This window comes from Ruditapes philippinarum, unplaced genomic scaffold, assembly GCF_026571515.1.
Source record: "Ruditapes philippinarum isolate M1 unplaced genomic scaffold, ASM2657151v2 ctg12498_1_1_1_1, whole genome shotgun sequence".
Lineage (NCBI taxonomy): Eukaryota > Metazoa > Mollusca > Bivalvia > Venerida > Veneridae > Ruditapes > Ruditapes philippinarum.
In genome coordinates this window covers 5,406-24,669 of record NW_026864772.1, presented here as the reverse complement: position 1 = coordinate 24,669, position 19,264 = coordinate 5,406, and the positions used below count along the sequence as shown (strand labels likewise).

Below are 19,264 nucleotides of genomic sequence, written 5' to 3'. Positions count from 1 at the left end.
TTTGTGCGTTGTATCTAGGATTTGCTTGTAAAAGGCGATTCTCCAGCTCTGTTAACAGATGGTCAAGAAAAGGGTAATACATATTAATTTTCCAGAATTGCGATGATGTATCACTTGGGCCATTTGGGCGATTTCTCTGACGTCCGACGTTTCTTGGAATGCAGGGATCGACTCCTACATTCGAAGCAAGATCCACAGCTTTCTGGTACAAAGAATCCCAAACAGCAGTGCGCCCCTTTCATTCTGTAAGATAATTCGAAAATATCAAAGCGTCACAATTATGTCTATAAGAAAGATATCTAGAGCGTTTATAAAATATTGATCGTTCTGTTGAGGCTCAGTGCAAACTACCTAACCTGAAATATTCTCCTTACAAGTGACAAGTCTTTGCTGTACCTAATTACGGTTTTAACACCGTTAAAGTAAATAACCTTTGATTCATATTTATTTCATGCTGTCCAGAGGTTTACTGTAATATATCAGATGATTATGAGAACATAAACCACAAATATAATTTTCACTGTAGCCGGACAAGACCTAATTGCAGATGAAAAGAATATCATGAGTAAATGAAATAACTGGCAAAAAATGCCGTCATACATATACATTTTGCCTAAATAAAGGAAAAGAAAGTTGATGTCATCATACATCATGTTAAAAATTTAATAAACTTAGAGAAATTTAACAGAGCTATATTACAAAAGCATGATTATTTGTTTTAATTATAAGATTGAAATATATTTCATTCGGGATTACCAGCGTATTCTATTTTCACTCGTGGCTACGCGACTCGTGAAAATATTGCATCTGGTGTTCACTCAGGTTTGTGCAAAACAAACATTTACCGGTATATCCTTAATGTAATACAAAGTGGGACATAAAAAATCAATCCTCATGACTATATCTACACCTTCACATGTAAATGAGTCTATTTTATCATAAGAAATATAATCCGTTCTGATAAAAACATTTGACTTCATAAGTTCTTGCTGTAATTGTGAACATAGGTGTACATGTGAGCTATGTAGATCTCATACAGTATAAAGAAAGAAAACATTTCTATTTATAGATCGTATCACTTAAATTTCTTGTATCATTAAGAATATGAATAAAATGACCAACTTGCCTTCAATGTAGCAATCACCACTCTAGTTTCTGTGGCAGCTCTTAAGAGGTCACAGGCTTTCTGCTGTAGCATGGTTGATAGTCCAACAAGTGCAGCAAGAACATGCTCCGCTGTTACAAGGGTGATTATAAAATCAAACTTTAGCACGGATAGACTATATGCAGCTGCCTTCGTGTCGCCATTCGCACCCAGGTCCTCCAGTGATGTTACTACAGTCCTTAAACAAAATTGAATTTGAATCAAACATATATAAATATATATAAAATAATTAAATGCGTAAATATTTCATCATTTAATACACACATGTTTTATTTCAATAGATATGTGTTTAATGTAAGACATTTGTCATTAAAGCATCTCGGCAAATAATTCATAATTTATGCTTATATTGAATGTATCAAACACAGTGATACCTGTATGAGCATAAAAACGTGTGAAGAGCATCGGCCCTAGCTGCCCTACGTGTCTCACATAACGACTGAAGCTTCTGTCGCTCTTCCATTTCTTCACGGCTGGTGGGGTCACATCCGAGAGTTTCTTGAAAATTTAGCAAACGTTTTGCGGACATGTTAAAAGCAAACGCTACTGTCTGCACCGTGGCCATCATATTTCTAACGTACGTGCAGTTGGATGCGTGGACAATTGCTAAGTTCAAGCAATGGGCCTTGCAATGGGTATAAACTGCCTCAGGATATTGTTGGCGGATCCTGGCTTGGACACCTCTATATAACCCGGACATATTTGAGGCCCCGTCGTATCCCTGACCCCTTATATAGTCCATCTGTACTCCTGTTTGAATAAAGAAGTAATCATATCATTACAATTATAATAACCTTAATTATTATTATCAACATTATCATCCTTACTTCAGCCATAATATTCATCATCATCATTATCATCATCATCATCATCATCATTATCATCATCATCATCATCATCATCATTATTATTATTATTATTATTATTATTATTATTATTATTCATTTAAACAGCATTTTTAAAGAGATTTTCTATAAACTGTTAAAAACTGTTCTTTTAATATCTTTGTTTTATATTGCATACAATAATATACTATAAAATGTAAAAAATGTACAAAAGATTTTGTTAAATCAGGTTGAGTGAAAGGACCCCCCCCCCCCCCCCCAAAAAATATCTGCATTGTAAAGATGCCAAACTTTTATTAATTTGTAAATCAAAGTAGGCAAGGAAATTAATATTTTCAGTTTTAAATTGTGTTTAAACATGGATCTCAGAAAGTTATTTTAGATACTAAATTGTCGTAAATAAAGATATAATGTCATTTATGCAGTTTATTGTGTCAAATTTCTCAATCATTACCTAAACATCTGAGGTTTTCAAGAAAGGCGTTAGCCAATGCCTCCCCCGTGGTACTCTTGCACTCGGAGAAACCAAGGAATTCTTCCCTGATCTCGCTGTCCTTCAGATATCGCACACAAAGAGCCATTTGCTCCATTGTAGCGCAGTCTGTTGCCTCGTCTGCTATCAGGCTGAACATTTGAGACTGATTACATTCGGTGACGATTTCATCAGAAATAAGTTTGCCACATATGGCAATTATCTCGTTCTGAATCTTTGGAGAAGTGTAGCGCGTCCTTGGATCTCCATTTTCCAGATGATCTTTCGGAACTGGATTATTTTTAGCCTGAAATTCTAGTAGTGCTTGAAAGTTCCCCTTTCTGTCAGAATCAGCATCTTCGCGGTGACCACGGATTGGAATATTTTGCTTTCCACAAAGCATAAGGGTATCGACAATCAATGCCATAATTTTTCGGTTTTTCTCAACCAAAGCATTATATGCTGAGGATATACTGCACTCAATATCCTTTCGTTGTCGATTCTGTATCGCTATAAAGTTTTCTGCAGCAATTGAACTAGAGATATGAAGATCAGATTTCCCGTGCTTATCTTAAATCTTTTTTATGTTACTCCAGTCTGTAACTACAGTTGTTGTCAGTGCCTTGCTGCGGGGATCAGAACCAGAAAATAGAAAACACGGGGCACAAAAGACCCCATCCAGCTTTACAGAATACCTCAGCCAGCTATAAGACGTAAACCAAGCCGGTTGTTGCGTCCTAAATCTTCCACTAGCATACCTGAATGTTAAAAAATTATTGAGTGTAAATTTTTTTACCGAATTATAAAACTATAAAAAAAGAAGACAAGAATGTCATTGAAAATTAAAATTATAATATTTAGATCTAGATTCTACTTATACAAAATATTAAAAAAAAAAATATAAAGAAAAAAAATCACGCTGAAAGGTTTTGAACCGATAAAAACCATCTTCGCTAGAGTTGCTTCCCGTTGATAAAGAAGAACTGCCGAGTACCGTATTTACGGTATTAGGCTACTTGAAATCTATACGTTTATTTCCATGTCTTTGTACATTACTTCACAGGATCGATCTAGTCAGTTTTTAGCTAAAATTTCAAGGGACCTACACTATGCCCCTTGATTTTTATTTCATTTTTGGAATTTCTAACTTTATCAATTTTTTGAATTTTGCTTGAATTTATACGCCCTGGCGTATTGGCGTATCGGTAGGTACGCCCCTGGTTCTAATATCTTGTATTTACAGAGTTATATGAGTTCCAGCACTGCAGGGATGAGGAGATATGCCATGCAGCAAGAGGGACATTCTGGGAACTTGAGAATATATCCAAGTCATCTATAGGATCCTCTGTGTCTTCATCATTATCAGCAGGTTCATATATAAAATATATATCTTAACCACTTATTGTCAGCAGGTTCATATATTCAATATATAGCTTAACCACTTATTGTCAGCAGGTTCATATATTCAATATATAACTTAACCACTTATTGTCAGCAGGTTCATATATTCAATATATAACTTAACCACTTATTGTCAGCAGGTTCATATATTCAATATATAACTTAACCACTTATTGTCAGCAGGTTCATATATTCAATATATAAATTAACCACTTATTGTCGGCAGGTTCATATATACAATATATAACTTAACAACTTATTATCTGCATGTTCATATATTCAATATATAACTTAACCACTTATTATCTGCAGGTTCATATATACAATATATAACTTAAACACTTACTGTCATCAAGTTCATATATACAATATATAACTTAACCACTTACTGTCAGCAATTTTTAGAAGAAGTAAAAAATATTGTTTAAACCAAAAGTAAAAACTTACAAAAAATAAGAAGAAATAAAAAAAATATGATAGCATGTTTCAAGCTCAATGGGCCTTTAAATAAATGAATGATGATAAGAATGATTGTAAATATGTTTGTAGATAAGGATCCAAGCCAGCCTCACATTATGATAAGTTACCAGTGGGACTCCCAGGCAGTTATGATGAAGGTCAAGGACAGGTTAAGGCAGGCAGGATATAAAGTCTGGATGGATATAGAACACATGAGTGAGTTATTTCATGTACCATACATGTATGGAAATATTCTTTCAAAATGGGTTTACATAGTATAATCTTATAATATGGCACATTTGTTACATCATTTTTCATTGGATAATGGTGATGGTTATATAGTTTTATATAAATGGCTGCTGTCAAGTTATGGAGAAATCTCACTTTTTTTCTCTAAAAAAAAAGGAAGTTTGCTGTATTGTAAATTTGGTATAAAGATTCTTATCAGGTTATATGGCAGTGTTTAAATGATTGTTTGCAATATAACCCTCGCCTAGTGGCTAGAGTTATATTTACAAACAATCGTTTTTATATGGGGCCATATAACTGGTCAAAAATCATTATATTAAGTAAATAATATAAACATTACAGAACCTGTGAGAGACAAAGATTTTTATTGTAACTGAGAAGCGTTGCTCTATAGTATATCAATATATTTTGAAAATTACTGAGCTGTTGTTTTAAAGAGGTTTTTGCTCTTTAGAAGTTTCACTGAATTTACTTCATTGTTTATGATAATGACAAAGCTACATGAATGCCTCCATTGAAGGGCCATACCAGCCTCCTCTCCTGTCTTACCAGATTTTATCTCACTGACTGCATAATTTTAGTATTTTGATGTAAATATCTCGTATACTGATGAAAATTGTACAAAAATAAAATTGTCCGAAAAAGTCGGATCATCGCAGTGTATGAATTTAGAAGAAGTAATTGAAGGGAAAGGCTACTAAATGCAGTATAATAAACAAGCAAAATGTTTTAATCTAGACTTGTCAAGCTGTGATACATATATAGATGGTTATTTCTGAAGTTCTAGAACTGAAATGTTAATATTGAGTTTTGAAATATATGAAGTATGCTCAGATTGCAAATTCTTGAGAAAATTCATTAGCACAATATGAAATATTACTATACAGAAAATAATAAAATGTTAATGAACTTTTCCTATCCTATAAGCAACCATTCCTCTTGCAATCATAATAGGAATGCCTGTGATAGTATTGATTATATTGAAACATTTTAGCACAAATTTTTAATATATTTCTCCAAATGTCTAAGGATATTAACATATGACATTTATGATATTATGACATAAAAGGAAAGTGAAATACCAGTCCAGGTCATTATTAATGTCATTGAACTTTAAATTGTAAAATTATTCCTCGATCATTGTACTGTTATTTGTTTTTGAATGGAAAACAACTTTTGCATATACATGTAACAACGTTCACAAATCATGAAAGCAGCATGTCTCCAGAGAAATTGCTAATTCAAGAAAATGTTGAACACGTATTTTTTAAAGATTTATGTTGTGAAATGAACAAAAACAGTAATCTACACATATAAATGTCTGATGCATTTACCACTCGCCCATGCCATCAGCTCCAATCAATTTTAACCAAGCATCCCTATTGATTTAACCACCTCCGTGGTACAGGGGTTAGAGTTGATGACTTCTAATCCAGTTACCTCTCTGGCGTAGGTTCGATCCCCGGGAGATGCTTTGGTAGTTTAGCGCGGAGGAAGGTAGTCTAGTACTGGTGTAACTCGCCAGGAACGATGGTTAGGAAACTACCCCCCTATATGTCTGAAATACTGTTGGGAAAAAGGCATAAAATGAAACAAACAAACAAACAATCTATTGATTTGATAAGTAGTCTTATGTTAGCATCCAAGTTTTTCCTCATACAATACACCTCTATTTCCAATCCAGCCAAAGTTTACATGATTTTTTACTTCAGCTGGGTCAACTTTAGAAGCTATGGCTCTAGCTGTCGAGAAAGCTGCAGTTGTTTTAGTGTGCATGTCACAGAAATACAAGGACAGCCCAAACTGTAGAACAGGTATTTGTTTACATATTAACTGTTGAGTAAGTAAACAAGTTTTAGAATTACATTTTAGGCCCTAAATATCGGTATAGGACATTTACTGTTGTTTTTAATAGTATGCATGTTACAAAAATACAAGAACAGCCCTTAATGAAAGACAGGTTCTTGTTTTGACATTTACTATTGTGTTTAGTACAAATGTATACATGTCACTTAAATAGAACAGCCCAAATTGTAGGATAGGTTCTTATAAAGACATTTACTGTTGTGTTGATATACATGTCAAAGAAATACACAGACAGCCCAAAACAGGTTCTTGCTTTGTTAGTGGGCATATCGTAGAAATACAAGTTTGTTAACTGCTGCTCTATCTTTCACATCTTTAAATTTACATGCATGATTTTACAAGAGTTTGATATTGGAACATGTTCTCTATATACAGTACAGGTAAAATAATTAAAAAATGTGAACAAATAATGATTAAGTGACGATTACAGATAACAAGGGGAACGTGACTGGGCTCACAATAAAAATAATGTTTGTGTTGTAAACAAATTAATACAAAATGTCACCAGCGTCATTCCTTCCGAAAATACTCATCTGAGTGTTCTTTGTCCGCAAATTATGTCACGGTATACCATACCAGGCCTAGGAAACATTCACCCTTTCGCTCCACTCTCCACAGAATTGTCCAGGAGTCTGCCATTCTGATCTTTCTAGTGATTTTTTTATTGTATTAATTTAGAAATCACACTATCTGATCTTAAGACAACATGAGTATGTACAGTAAATTTAAGTATTTATCAGTGGTAAAGTATTCTTTATCTATGAAACACAGGTTAGCTGATAAATTTAACAAAGTCAGGAAAAGTAAAACTGATAATTACTGTATACATTGATTAATAGGAAATACCCAATGTCCCAGATAAGTTAAATGAAATAAAGTATGTCAGACCTACCACATCAATCAGTCAGTGGGTCAGAATTGAATACGGAGTCCGATGCAGACATCAAACATGCAGGTCAGCTCTAACTGTTCGGTCCCTCTGGAGCCCATTTGCGAAAAACATCACTTAAGTACCTTGAATTTCCCACTTTCTTCTTTGCCCTATCCTGACTGTGACCTTGTATTTGCCTTCTTTATATAGATTTTGCCAGCAAGTCGATTCATTTCCCATTGATATGGTATTATAATGATTCCCCCCACCATCATTTTGTTAATTATGCCCCCACTTAAATATTGTCTGTCTGAAATCTCAATTTCTATCAGTTAGATGTATTAAATGAGAAAATATTTATTAATTTAGATGTATTATTTTCAGAAGCAGAGTATGTTTATAGATTAAGAAAAGACTTTGTACCGTTGCGACTTCAGAGGGAATATATACCGGATGGTTGGCTAGGAATCCTTGTTGGAACACGGTTATACTTTGACATATATTCCGAGGACCAGCTAGATGTCCAGGTTCCAAGACTGGTAAAAGAGTTGCGTGATAGAGGAAAAATTAGTCCAACACTAGATCAGCCTGATCATTCTAGATGTAAGTTTAGACTTAATTCAACAAAATTAGTTGCCATGGAGATTAAGGGACTCCACTGAGGTTCTTTTGACAAGACAGGATTTGAAACATTTTCCCTACATTTGTGTTCCATTTGATGTATGTCTGAACTGATGTAATGTTACACTTAGGTCATCAGCAGTATTATGCATGCAACCACTTTTATTATGGTATTTGTAAATGGAATCTTCTCAAGGGCAAACAATTGTTTGTCATAAATGTATGAAAATAGAAATAATAAATTTCTTATCCAACGTCTTGAAATTTTTCTGTGTAAAAGTTTTCTTTGGCAACTAGAAGAACAAGAAAAATTAACTTCACTTTTTTAATCAATATAATTTTTCATAAGATAAGTACTATATTTCAGTCTTGTTTTATTATTCTGCCCTTTTGGATAAGTTTTATTATTCTGCCCTTTTGGATAATTTAGTTTAATCTAAAACTTTCAGCGGTGACAATTAGATACTACTTTAACTGAGATATGGGGGCTTGAGATGTTGCATTTACTGTTGAATTTATAATATTATGATTAATGCATTATTATTTCATTTGAAAGTACCAATAGTGCCACAAAGGATGACATCGAGGGAGGCTGTTCCGATCCTTCACCACCCAGCAAGTCCTACTGTCTCGAGTTGGACTCCTATTGATGTTAAACATTGGCTTACATCTATTGGTCTCTGTGACTTTGTACAGAAGTAAGACAATTTTATTATGTATACTGGGAAGGAACCAGTTTCCGGACAATACCAGTTTCCGGACAAGTATTATAACGGCTTAATTTTGGCTTTATCGATGATGATCGGTATTTTATGTCATGAAGAAGCTTGGTTTGATAGTTTGTGAAAATAAACTTCCTTCCAAGTTGATACATCATTAAAATTTCGTGAGGATATCTTACCTGTGTTTTAAAAACAGCCTTCATAATATCCCTTTGGGGCATGTAATTTGTTCTGCGCATGCGCAATATTTTGTTTATTTCGGGCTATAATTTGGGGTAGCAATTAATGCACAATGTTTTTCTTTCGAAGTTCATTGGGTGTAATTCCCCAGAGCTAAATCTGTTACGTATCGGAAAACGGTGTTTGGCTAGGTTTACTCCACGTTCGCACTTCTTTGCTGCCGTACACACAAAAAAATCGGTTTCACTTTTCAGTCATTCCGAGACTCATCACGTGATCATTATTTTTCCTATCATAAACATTTTTCAGTAAATCAGCTTAATTATATAAGAAAGCTATTATGTGAGAAGAAATTTTTTGTTATATTAGAATAATTATCAGTTAAAAAAAGAAATGAATAGCACCTTAATATATGTCGGGAAACTGGTTCTGCAAGAGTGAACAATTTACACTTTTAATGACCTAATTTAACCCTTCAGTTTGCACATTGCTTACGTCACCAGGCAGCATTAATTGTGTTATCGGATGTAGTTAGAGCTCAGGTTTTTGGTATGTCAGTTTTATTAATGCATGTTTATTATTTAAAAATAGACAATAAAAAAAACTCGAATTCTGTCCTGAAAACTGGTTCCTGCCCAGTATAGCTTCTGTAATGAAATGAAAAAATAAGTTTCATTTGTTTTAATTAAAGAAAATAACAAAAAGAGATGAAAAAATATCAAAATTATTAAAATATTTGTGTCTGATGAATGTAAAATTTCCCTGCCTCCTTAATATATAACTCTCTGTTTAAGACATGGTGTCCCAGGTTTTCAATGCTTTATCCTAATATCATACAAAACATAATGATATTATCATATCTATATAATTTGAGTTCAATAGGCAATCTCATTTTAAAAAATGGCACATAAAACAGTGTTTATTGAAGTTTTGGACATTATTTTGCTTTATGATGTGTGATTAAGAATTTTACAAATTATGTCATTTTATAGACAAAACATTAAGCTTATAGTAGACATGTTATAAAGCTATCCTCATGCTAACTGAAGACTTGTAAGTCTGTGTAAATTGACAAGCTGTGTTAGTTTCTTAAAATTAAAGTGGCCTAATCAAGATTTAGACTTTACCGATAATTTACAGATAATTCAATATGTGCATGTAGTAATAGTTATACCATTGCATATATTGATATATTATCAAAAATGTTTGCAAAGACCCACTTTCATTTCAAATCAACTGACATTTTCATAAAGGTTATAGTTCTGATTTATTTTCTGTATTTCTAGTTTTGACGATATTGATGGCCTGCTAATTCTGGAATTACAGAAGATTCAGGAGTCTGCACCGGAATATTTTCACACCATTCTACGCAACGATTTCAGCCTTACAGTAACAGAAGCCCTCAAATTGTCCAGACATCTCAGGCAGTTGTCTTAATGTATGTCTGGTGATTTTGTGTACTTTAATTTCAACATAGGTTGTGTTAACAGAAAGGTCTAATATTACTATATTAGTAGCTCTTAGAATGGCTTTAAATTCTATAAAGTAATGAAAAGAACAATGGAAAGATAAATAGGGTAATCACTGTTTTATCAGTTTGTGTGGAAAGTCAGTCTGTCACATTTGCCGACCATTTCTCATGACACCTAACCTTCATTTATTGACTAATACAGATATAAAATAAATGTGTTGATAACTTTGAACAGTCAGTTGAACTCAATGTTTTTGTTGGGTTTCACATTGATTGGACAAAGGTTGAAGAATCTCAGACTAAATAGAATTTTTTTGAAATTTTCCTCGCAGTAATGGCTTTGTTCTGAGTGACATTGTGGAGCATCTTCTTGTGTAATGGATGCTCTTAATGTAAAGTGTTCAGGCCTCGAGATTATAAAACATTTATTTTTAGATGTGCTTGGAACATGAGATTTTCATTGGTCAAGGCTCATCTAATGCTAGTTTCTGACCAATCAAATACTTGAGATCTGAGTTTTAGGAAAGAACATTTCTTTATAACCTACCACCCATATCTTTTGGTTATATGTGTGTCTTTGCATATCCCATTTAATATTTGTGTACCGGTTGATCCCACTGAAGTAAAATTGCCTGTATTAATGACATATACATGTATATGATGGACATTGTATAAATGTTAAAAGAATCACAAGTTTAACCAAAGAAATAGCCTTTTCTTATATGTATTTACATGAATTTAAGTATATTTATTTATTTCCTTCTTTATTTAATATTTTAATGTTGATATTCCTTTCATCTGTGATATTATTTGATTTTTAAGTATGCATACTTTGTTAAAGATTTTTGAAAACGTCCACATTTTGCAAATGTTTTTTTTGTCATCACTTGATTATACTTTTTATGAATCTCTATAGAATTAGCATTACAAATGTCTCCAAGCATATAACTTTACTTTGAGCACCTTTAGATTCAAGAAACCTGACGAAAGAAAATGGAAATGTTAAGTTTAAGAAAAGTCTTATAATCATTACGAAAGTCACACTTATGCAAAATACGACATAATCTATCATTTTTGTGTCGCCTCTACGGAGTAGTGGCGACATATAGGGATCACTTCTCCGTCGTCTGTCTGTCCGTCACAAAACTTGTCCGGACTACTCCTCATAAACTACTGGTGCAATTTCATCCAAACTTTACAGGAATGATCAGTACCAATTCTAGTTGTGCATATTGTCAGCATTTTTCGGTTCAATGATTTTTGGCAGAGTTATGGCCCTTTAATAATTTTTAGCTCACCTGTCACAAAGTGACAGGTTGAGCTTTTGTGATCACTTTTCGTCTGGCGTCCGTCCGTCGTCCGTCCGTCTGTAAACTTTTACTTTAAATGACATCTCCTCATAAACCACTAAGCCAATTTCATCCAAACTTCACAGGAATGTTCCTTTGGTGGTCACCTTTAAAAATTGTTCAAAGAATTTAATTCCATGCAGATCTCTGGTTGCCATGGCAACCAAAAGAAAAAACTTTAAATATCTTCTTTTAAAAAACCCTAAGAGCTAGAGCTTAGATATTTGGCATGAAACATCTTCTAGTAAGTGTCTACCAAGTTTGTACAAATAAAATCACTGGGGTCAAAATTGGCCCCGTCCCAGGGGGTCATTGATTTTCCCTATATGCATATAGTAAAATCTTAAAATCTTTTAATTCATACAATTGAACTAGCATTTCTTTACTATATTGTGCAAACAGGCAAGATATTTGGAAATAAGCCAGTTATAATGATCTGTCTTGAAACTGTAACAATGACAATAAATATATTGGGGAGGTAATAAGAATGGAGGAGCTGTGTATGTATTATATGTTAATACGCCTTCAACTCTCCATAAATATGTCACTGGATGTGGTATAAACTTGGCATACTAAATGTTTTCTCTGCCCTAAAGTAATACATGCTTTCTCAAAAAGTGACGAAACCAATGTACAACATTTCCTGAATGCCTCTGCGTCTGTTTTGATTTATTGTTTTCCTACGGCAAGTTTCACCATTGGTTGACTAGTGAAACTTGAAACTTGAAACTTGAAAACTTGATTTAACGCCTATTTCTACATATAGAATACATATTCAATGGCGTTGTACAGCTATATACCTTATATGTGCTACTCCCAGTGCTACCATACACAATACTCCCAGCAGTGCGACGGTCACAGTGATTGGGTCAATCCCCACCAACATGTAACAATCTACACCCCTGCACCCCTGCACATGATAACACATGGGCTAGACTTTATTATATTATTATACATTGAAAATAATAAAAACACTAGAAATAGACAAACATGCACAAAACAATTAGGAACAGACAATGCCTTCAGCGTCACTTAAAAAAGTGCAAAAAAGTCCTTGAAGTAAAATGATTTCAGTTGTCTTTTGAAAATTTCAACAGATTCACATTTTCTCATATTAATAGGTAGTTCATTCCACAATTTTGGTCCTATCGTGCTAAAAGCTCTGTCAGAAAAAGTCCTCTTCTTATTAAAAGGAACAACATAACAACCAACTGAGGATTCAGATGATCTTAAGGTTCGTTTTGACACTTGATGAGACAAAAGCTCTATTAAATATGAGGGTGCGTTTCCTACCGAACAGTTATACATGTATGTCAGTATCTTGAAACTGATTCGTGCTTTAATCGGAAGCCAGTGCAGATCGAATAATGCCTGTTTAGAACTATCATACTTGGAACGACCTAACACCAGTTTGGCACACATATTTTGAATACGTTGAAGTTTGGCTAATTCATTTTGAGATATGCCGTATAGAATGATGTTGCAATAATCTAAATGGGATATTACTAAAGATAAAACAAGTGTTTCAGCGGCTTCCTTTGTCAGATACTTTCGAATGCTCTTGATCTTGAAATAGTTTAATATAGCAGTTCTACACTTTCTTTTAATGTGATCTTTGAAATTTAGAGACTCATCCAAAAAAGCACCAAGATACCGTATACAATGTTGTGATTCAATAACATTACCACATATATTGATTTCTCTGGTGTTACACTTATTCAGCTGTGGACGACTTCCGAAAAGAATAAACTCTGTCTTTGAATTGTTCATTTTTAACTTGTTGCTGTTCATCCACTCATTTATATGCACTGCACAGTCCTGGAGGTCCCGAATTGCGCTTGCTTCTGCGGTAGGTGATGGTTTAAAACGTTTATTCGCAACGTGGTCGTCGGCAAATCCGTGCACGGAAATGGAGGGAGGTACAATGTCAAAGATAGTTCCTGCGTACGTCAAGTAGAGCCAAGGGCCCAAACAGCTTCCCTGGGGGACACTACAGTCAAGTTCCCGTTCTGATGACACATTCGAGTTAACACTCACTCGACAGCTACGCGGCCTCAAATATGAATCTATCCATTCCAGCGCAGATCCAAAGACGCCATATTGACTTTCAAGAACATTTAACAGTATGTTATGGTCAACAGTATCAAAAGCAGCACTTAAATCTAGAGCTATCAGTGCAGTGACCTCTTGATGCTCCATTGCATCAAGAATGTCGTTTACGAGTCTAAGAAGGGCTGACTCACAGGAGTGAAACTGACGATAGGCCGACTGATTCGTTGGAAGGAGATCGTTTCCGTTTACATGTTTGTTTAGTCGATGAAGGGCGGCTTTTTCAATCAATTTGGACAAGAATGACAAGTTGCTGACGGGTCGATAGTTGGCAAATGTGAGTTCAAGACCAGATTTTTTCAACAGAGGCCTGACTATTGCCTTTTTCCATTTAGCTGGAAAAACACCTTGCGTCAGAGAAAGATTCACAAGCGTAAGGTTCACTAGTGTAAGGTTAACCAAGATAAAAAAGCAGTGGGGGAATAAACTTGCATTCTAATCGAATTATTTTTAAGTAATTTCCGGATATATATTTTACTGAGAACCTTTTATAAAATTTATTTCTGTCAGAAAAAGACTTGAATATGTTATATTTTGTGTTCTTTCTCTTTAGCGCATAAGGCATCAAAAAGTCTGTCACAAGTCTTGCTTTCATTCCGGCGATTGTCTTCCATCAGATCTAAATTTTGCTGAAACAACTGTTTAGGGTCTATACAGAGATGATGAGAGTGTATAGCGCCTTCAGTTCAAATATCAAGGTCACACGAATACATCAAAGAATTATTAGATACTGGTGTTTTAATTTATGGATTGATTTTTTAATTTTTAACAAATGTAGCTGATATGTCATGTAAAGCCAAGAATTGAAATCACACACATTTTTAAAGTTAAACATGCCTTAGTCCCAAGTTAATTCCATAATGGCATTGATGGGTTAGTAAAGACTTTGCTGTCAGTATTGACAATTAAAGGGTGGATTGGGCCGCTATAAAACATTGCCAGTTGTGGTTCAGTAATAATTTCATTGAGATAAAAATATAATTTGAACTATCTTTCATCTTGGCAGTCAAGGGACTTACCCTTTGAAATAAATGATTATTCATTTAGAAGATGTAGATATTTATTTTTCTGTAACAGTTTTGATAATCATCTTGTTTTGGTGTATGGGACATTTGCATCATGTGTTATAATTGTTAATATTGATAGAATTGTTATAAGCAATTTACGAAACTTGTTCGTATTTTCTATTTATTTTATAGCTAGAGTGATTCAACTTTATTTTTATGCTATTTTAAATACACACACTTATACACGTGTTTCTATTTTTAGCTCACCTGTCACAAAGTGACAGGGTGAGCTTTTGTGATCGCTTTTCGTCCGGCGTCCGTCCGTCCGTCCGTCGTCCGTCCGTAAACTTTTGCTTTAAATGACATCTCCTCATAAACCACTGAGCCAATTTCATCCAAACTTCACAGGAATGTTCCTTTGGTGGTCACCTTTAAAAATTGTTCAAAGAATTTAATTCCATGCAGAACTCTGGTTGCCATGGCAACCGAAAGAAAAATCTTTAAATATCTTCTTTTAAACAACCCTAAGAGCTAGAGCTTAGATATTTGGCATGAAACATCTTCTAGTGAGTGTCTACCAAGTTTGTTCAAATAAAGGCCCTGGGGTCAAAATTGGCCCCGCCCCAGGGGGTCATTGATTTTCCCTATATGCATATAGTAAAAACTTAAAAAATCTTCTTTTAAAGAACCCAAAGAGCTAGAGCTAAGATATTTGGCATGAAACATCTTCTAATGTGTGTTTACCAAGTTTGTTCAAATAAAAGCCCTTGGGTCAAAATTGGCCCCGCCCCGGGGGGTCATTGATTTTCCCTATATGCATATAGTAAAAACTTAAAAAATCTTCTTTTAAAGAACCGTAAGAGCTAGAGCTTAGATATTAAGCATGAAACATCTTCTAGTGAATGTCTACCAAGTTTGTTCAAATAAAAGCCCTGGGGTCAAAATTTGCCCCGCCCCAGGGGGTCATTGATTTTCCCTATATGCATATAGTAAAAACTTAAAAAATCTTCTTTTAAAGAACCTAAAGAGCTAGAGCTAAGATATTAAGCATGAAACATCTTCTAGTGAGTGTCTACAAGGTTTGTTCAAATTAAAGCCCTGTGGTCAAAATTGGCCCCACCCCGGGGGGTCATTGATTTTCCCTATATGCATATAGTAAAAACTTAAAAAATCTTCTTTTAAAGAACCATAAGAGCTAGAGCTTAGATATTTGGCATGAAACATCTTCTAGTAAATGTCTACCAAATTTGTTCAAATAAAAGCCCTGGGGTCAAAATTGACCCCGCCCCAGGTGGTCATAGATTTTCCCTATATGCATATAGTAAAAACTTAAAAAATCTTCTTTTAAAGAACTCAAAGAGCTAGAGCTAAGATATTTAGCATGAAACATGTTCTAATGGGTGTCTACCAAGTATGTTCAAATAAAAGCCCTGGGGTCAAAACTGGCCCCGCCCAGGGGGGGGGGGGGTTTCATTGATTTTCCTTATATGTGTATAGCAAAAACTTAAAAATCTTCTTTGAAAAAACCCAAATAGCTAGAGTTTAGATATTAAGCATGAAACATCTTTAAGTAAATATCTACAAAGTTTGTTCAAATAAAAGCCCGGGGGTCAAAACTGGCCCTGCCCCAGGGGTGTCATTGTTTTTAACTATATGTGTATAGTAAAAACTTTAAAAATCTTCTTTTAAAAAACCCAATGAGCTAGAACTTAGATGTTTAGCATGAAACATCTTCTTATGGGTGTCTACCAAGTCTGTTCAAATAAACAAATAAAAGCCCTTGGGTAAAAATTGGCCCGGGGTGGGGGTGGGGGGGGGGGCTATATACAGGTGAGCGACCTCAGGGCCATCATGGCCCTCTTGTTCAATTTCGCTACTAAGACACTGATTTATGCATGTTTTAAGATATATATATTTTTATACGCCCGTTTGAAAAACGGGACGTATTATGGGAACGCCCCTGGCGGGCGGGCGGGCGGTCGGGCGGGCGGGCGGCGTCCAATTTTGTCCGGAGCATATCTCCTACATGTATGGAGGGATTTTAATGAAACTTCATATAAATGTTCACCACTATGAGGAGCAGTGTCGCGCACATGAACCAGGTCTCTAGGTCAAAGGTCAAGGTCACACTTAGAGCTCATTGAAAAATGCTTGTCCGGAGCAAAACTTCCACATGTATAGAGGGATTTCAATATTACTTGGCACAAATGTTCACCATTGTGAGGCGGAGTGTCGCGTGCAAGATTCAGGTCCTTGCGGCCAAGGTCAAGGTCACACTTAGAGGTCAAAGTTCAGATAAAAATATGAAGATGTGTATATGGACCATTTAGTCATCATTTATTGAGGGATTGTAACACAAATGGTCATTATCAAGACTATGGCTGTGATACATATAATTTAGGTCAATATATACAAGGTCAAGGTCACTAAAGATGATGAAATATCCAGATTTTGTAAATAGAATTTAATCAAAGGGAGACAACAAAGTTATTACTTTGTTCATAAATGACTTACACAATTACTCCCCTTGATCTATTTTCTAAAAATAGAATTTAATCAAAGGGCATGAAATAATCCTCTTTCTTGGACTTGTTTATTTATATGTTATAAGTCTTTCATTTAATTTTTATGTTAAGTCTTTCATTTAATTTTATGTGATCTCACATAGTTTTCACTTCTTTAAAAGGAACCATATTTTATGCAAAATATATTGTTCTACTGTTGCATGGAAATAGTTTTGTAACACTTTGTTTCTCCCATCTGATAAATTCAGATGGTGTATATCGCCAACGCCCATATCCATGTTTAAGATTGTTATATTGTGTATTTATGAGAAGTTAAATAAGGCACACCATCTGCTCTCTAATGCTTATTGAGTTATGGTACAATGTACATTCTATGTTAAATAAGCAGTGATGAACCCACATATAATGCTGCTGTATTCTAATCTACGCTGAAACATGGAATTATGAGGTTCTGAAATGCATGGTTGTTTTGGGATGGAAAGTGCCCTGTCAAGGGTAACATATTTTTAAAGGTGTTTTCCAACTCCGATCAAGTTGAAATAGCGTTGTTCGTAATTCCGTCAGTCTGCATGCACTCAAAAAGTTGCCTATTGAAAGAAAAGAGGGCGGATGGGGCATTAGAGGTATTCCTGTATCAGTAATACTGAAACATTGTCATGACCTTTACAGTGTTTGTGTTACTTAAAAAACCCAACATTGCCAAATAGAATTAGAGTTAATATATTAACTACACTTCATTCACGGTCTAATTGGATTCAAGGAATGTTTTAATTTAAGCAGAAACTTGCATGCTGTTAGTAAACTTGAATCCTGAAATTGTAATATTCATAGTAACATACTTTAATATTCATAGTAACATACTTTGAATGACCTAATGACATATCATGATTTTAAAAACACTGTAATGTCATTTTAACTCATAAGGATGGCAATTTGTTTGACACTGTTTAATTGATTGGTATTTCATTTTCACTTCTTTTCTGAAGTACTTAATACTAAGAAGTTTCCATGAGGTGAATAGTATCGTATGGTGGAGGATGATCTCTTTATTTCCTGTCAAGGTACATAGAAATACAACATGGAGAGATACTATATCCAGATACAATATGATAAGCACTTTGTCAGCCGATGAATAGTGTTTCGATTTAGCGTGCGAATTCAACTAAATTTAATGATAAAGTTGTTTATTTGCGGGTGGGGGGAAGGGGAGGGAGAAATCCTTCAACATAGATTGATTCACAACTAATGCTGCGCACAGTATTCATCTATTATATATACAAATATAAGGATAAAAACGAGATGTTATTGACATACCTTAGAAAAGAACAAATTTGTTATTTTAATATATAATATTTTGAGTGTTTACAGTCAAGCAGTCATCAGTCCACATACAAGCTAACTGTTTTAATAACAATTTCTGATTGAATGAAAGTTTGAATTCCCAAGTTTTTTTTCTAGACACGAGCAAAGGCATATTTTCTGCTTGTTGTTTAAAACACGAGCAAAATTCAGATAAATGTACTTTATATTTTATTTTTTGTCGTTCAGTTTTACTCATTTTGATATATTAACGGGTGAAAATCGTCTTGTATATTTGTTTTTCTTTGTTTTTTTGTTTGTTTAATTTTTGCTATTTTGGAAGCATTATATTTTTTACATAATGCTATTTTTACATCCTGCTATTTTGAAGATGATTCCACATTGTTAAGTTTATGATTCTGTGCAATTCTATTTTACATTTTATACATTATATAATATATACACGTTTGTATTTAACTTTTAACTGTCTTTCGATTAATGTTTTGAAGACAATTTTCATTAAGATTGCTGTGAAATAAACTATTTGTTGTGATGAAAATATGCGTTGTTTTATTTCACGTTAAGTATCGCAAAGAAAGCTTTATAGGCAGTAACCACTTTCTTGCCTATGCCATTGAAAAAAAAGCCGTCTA

General features: G+C 34.2%; 2 protein-coding genes across 2 annotated transcripts; one reads left to right on the top strand and one right to left on the bottom strand.

Moving 5' to 3' along the window:
* Positions 1 to 449: 449 nt before the first annotated feature.
* Positions 450 to 2,909, bottom strand: LOC132726753 (zinc finger MYM-type protein 1-like). The gene is made up of 4 exons (XM_060712107.1): positions 2,465 to 2,909; positions 1,540 to 1,915; positions 1,123 to 1,343; positions 450 to 469 (listed from the first exon to the last, which is right to left on the bottom strand). Exons 1-4 carry the CDS (start codon positions 2,907 to 2,909, stop codon positions 450 to 452), a joined length of 1,062 nt encoding a protein of 353 aa, XP_060568090.1.
* An 819-nt stretch (positions 2,910 to 3,728) lies between these two features.
* On the top strand, positions 3,729 to 10,644 carry LOC132726752 (uncharacterized). Its single transcript, XM_060712106.1, has 6 exons — positions 3,729 to 3,851; positions 4,433 to 4,558; positions 6,304 to 6,405; positions 7,713 to 7,931; positions 8,506 to 8,647; positions 10,138 to 10,644. The coding sequence occupies exons 2-6, from the start codon at positions 4,459 to 4,461 to the stop codon at positions 10,286 to 10,288; spliced, it is 714 nt and encodes a 237-aa protein (XP_060568089.1). The 5' UTR covers positions 3,729 to 3,851; positions 4,433 to 4,458; the 3' UTR covers positions 10,289 to 10,644.
* Positions 10,645 to 19,264: the final 8,620 nt, after the last annotated feature.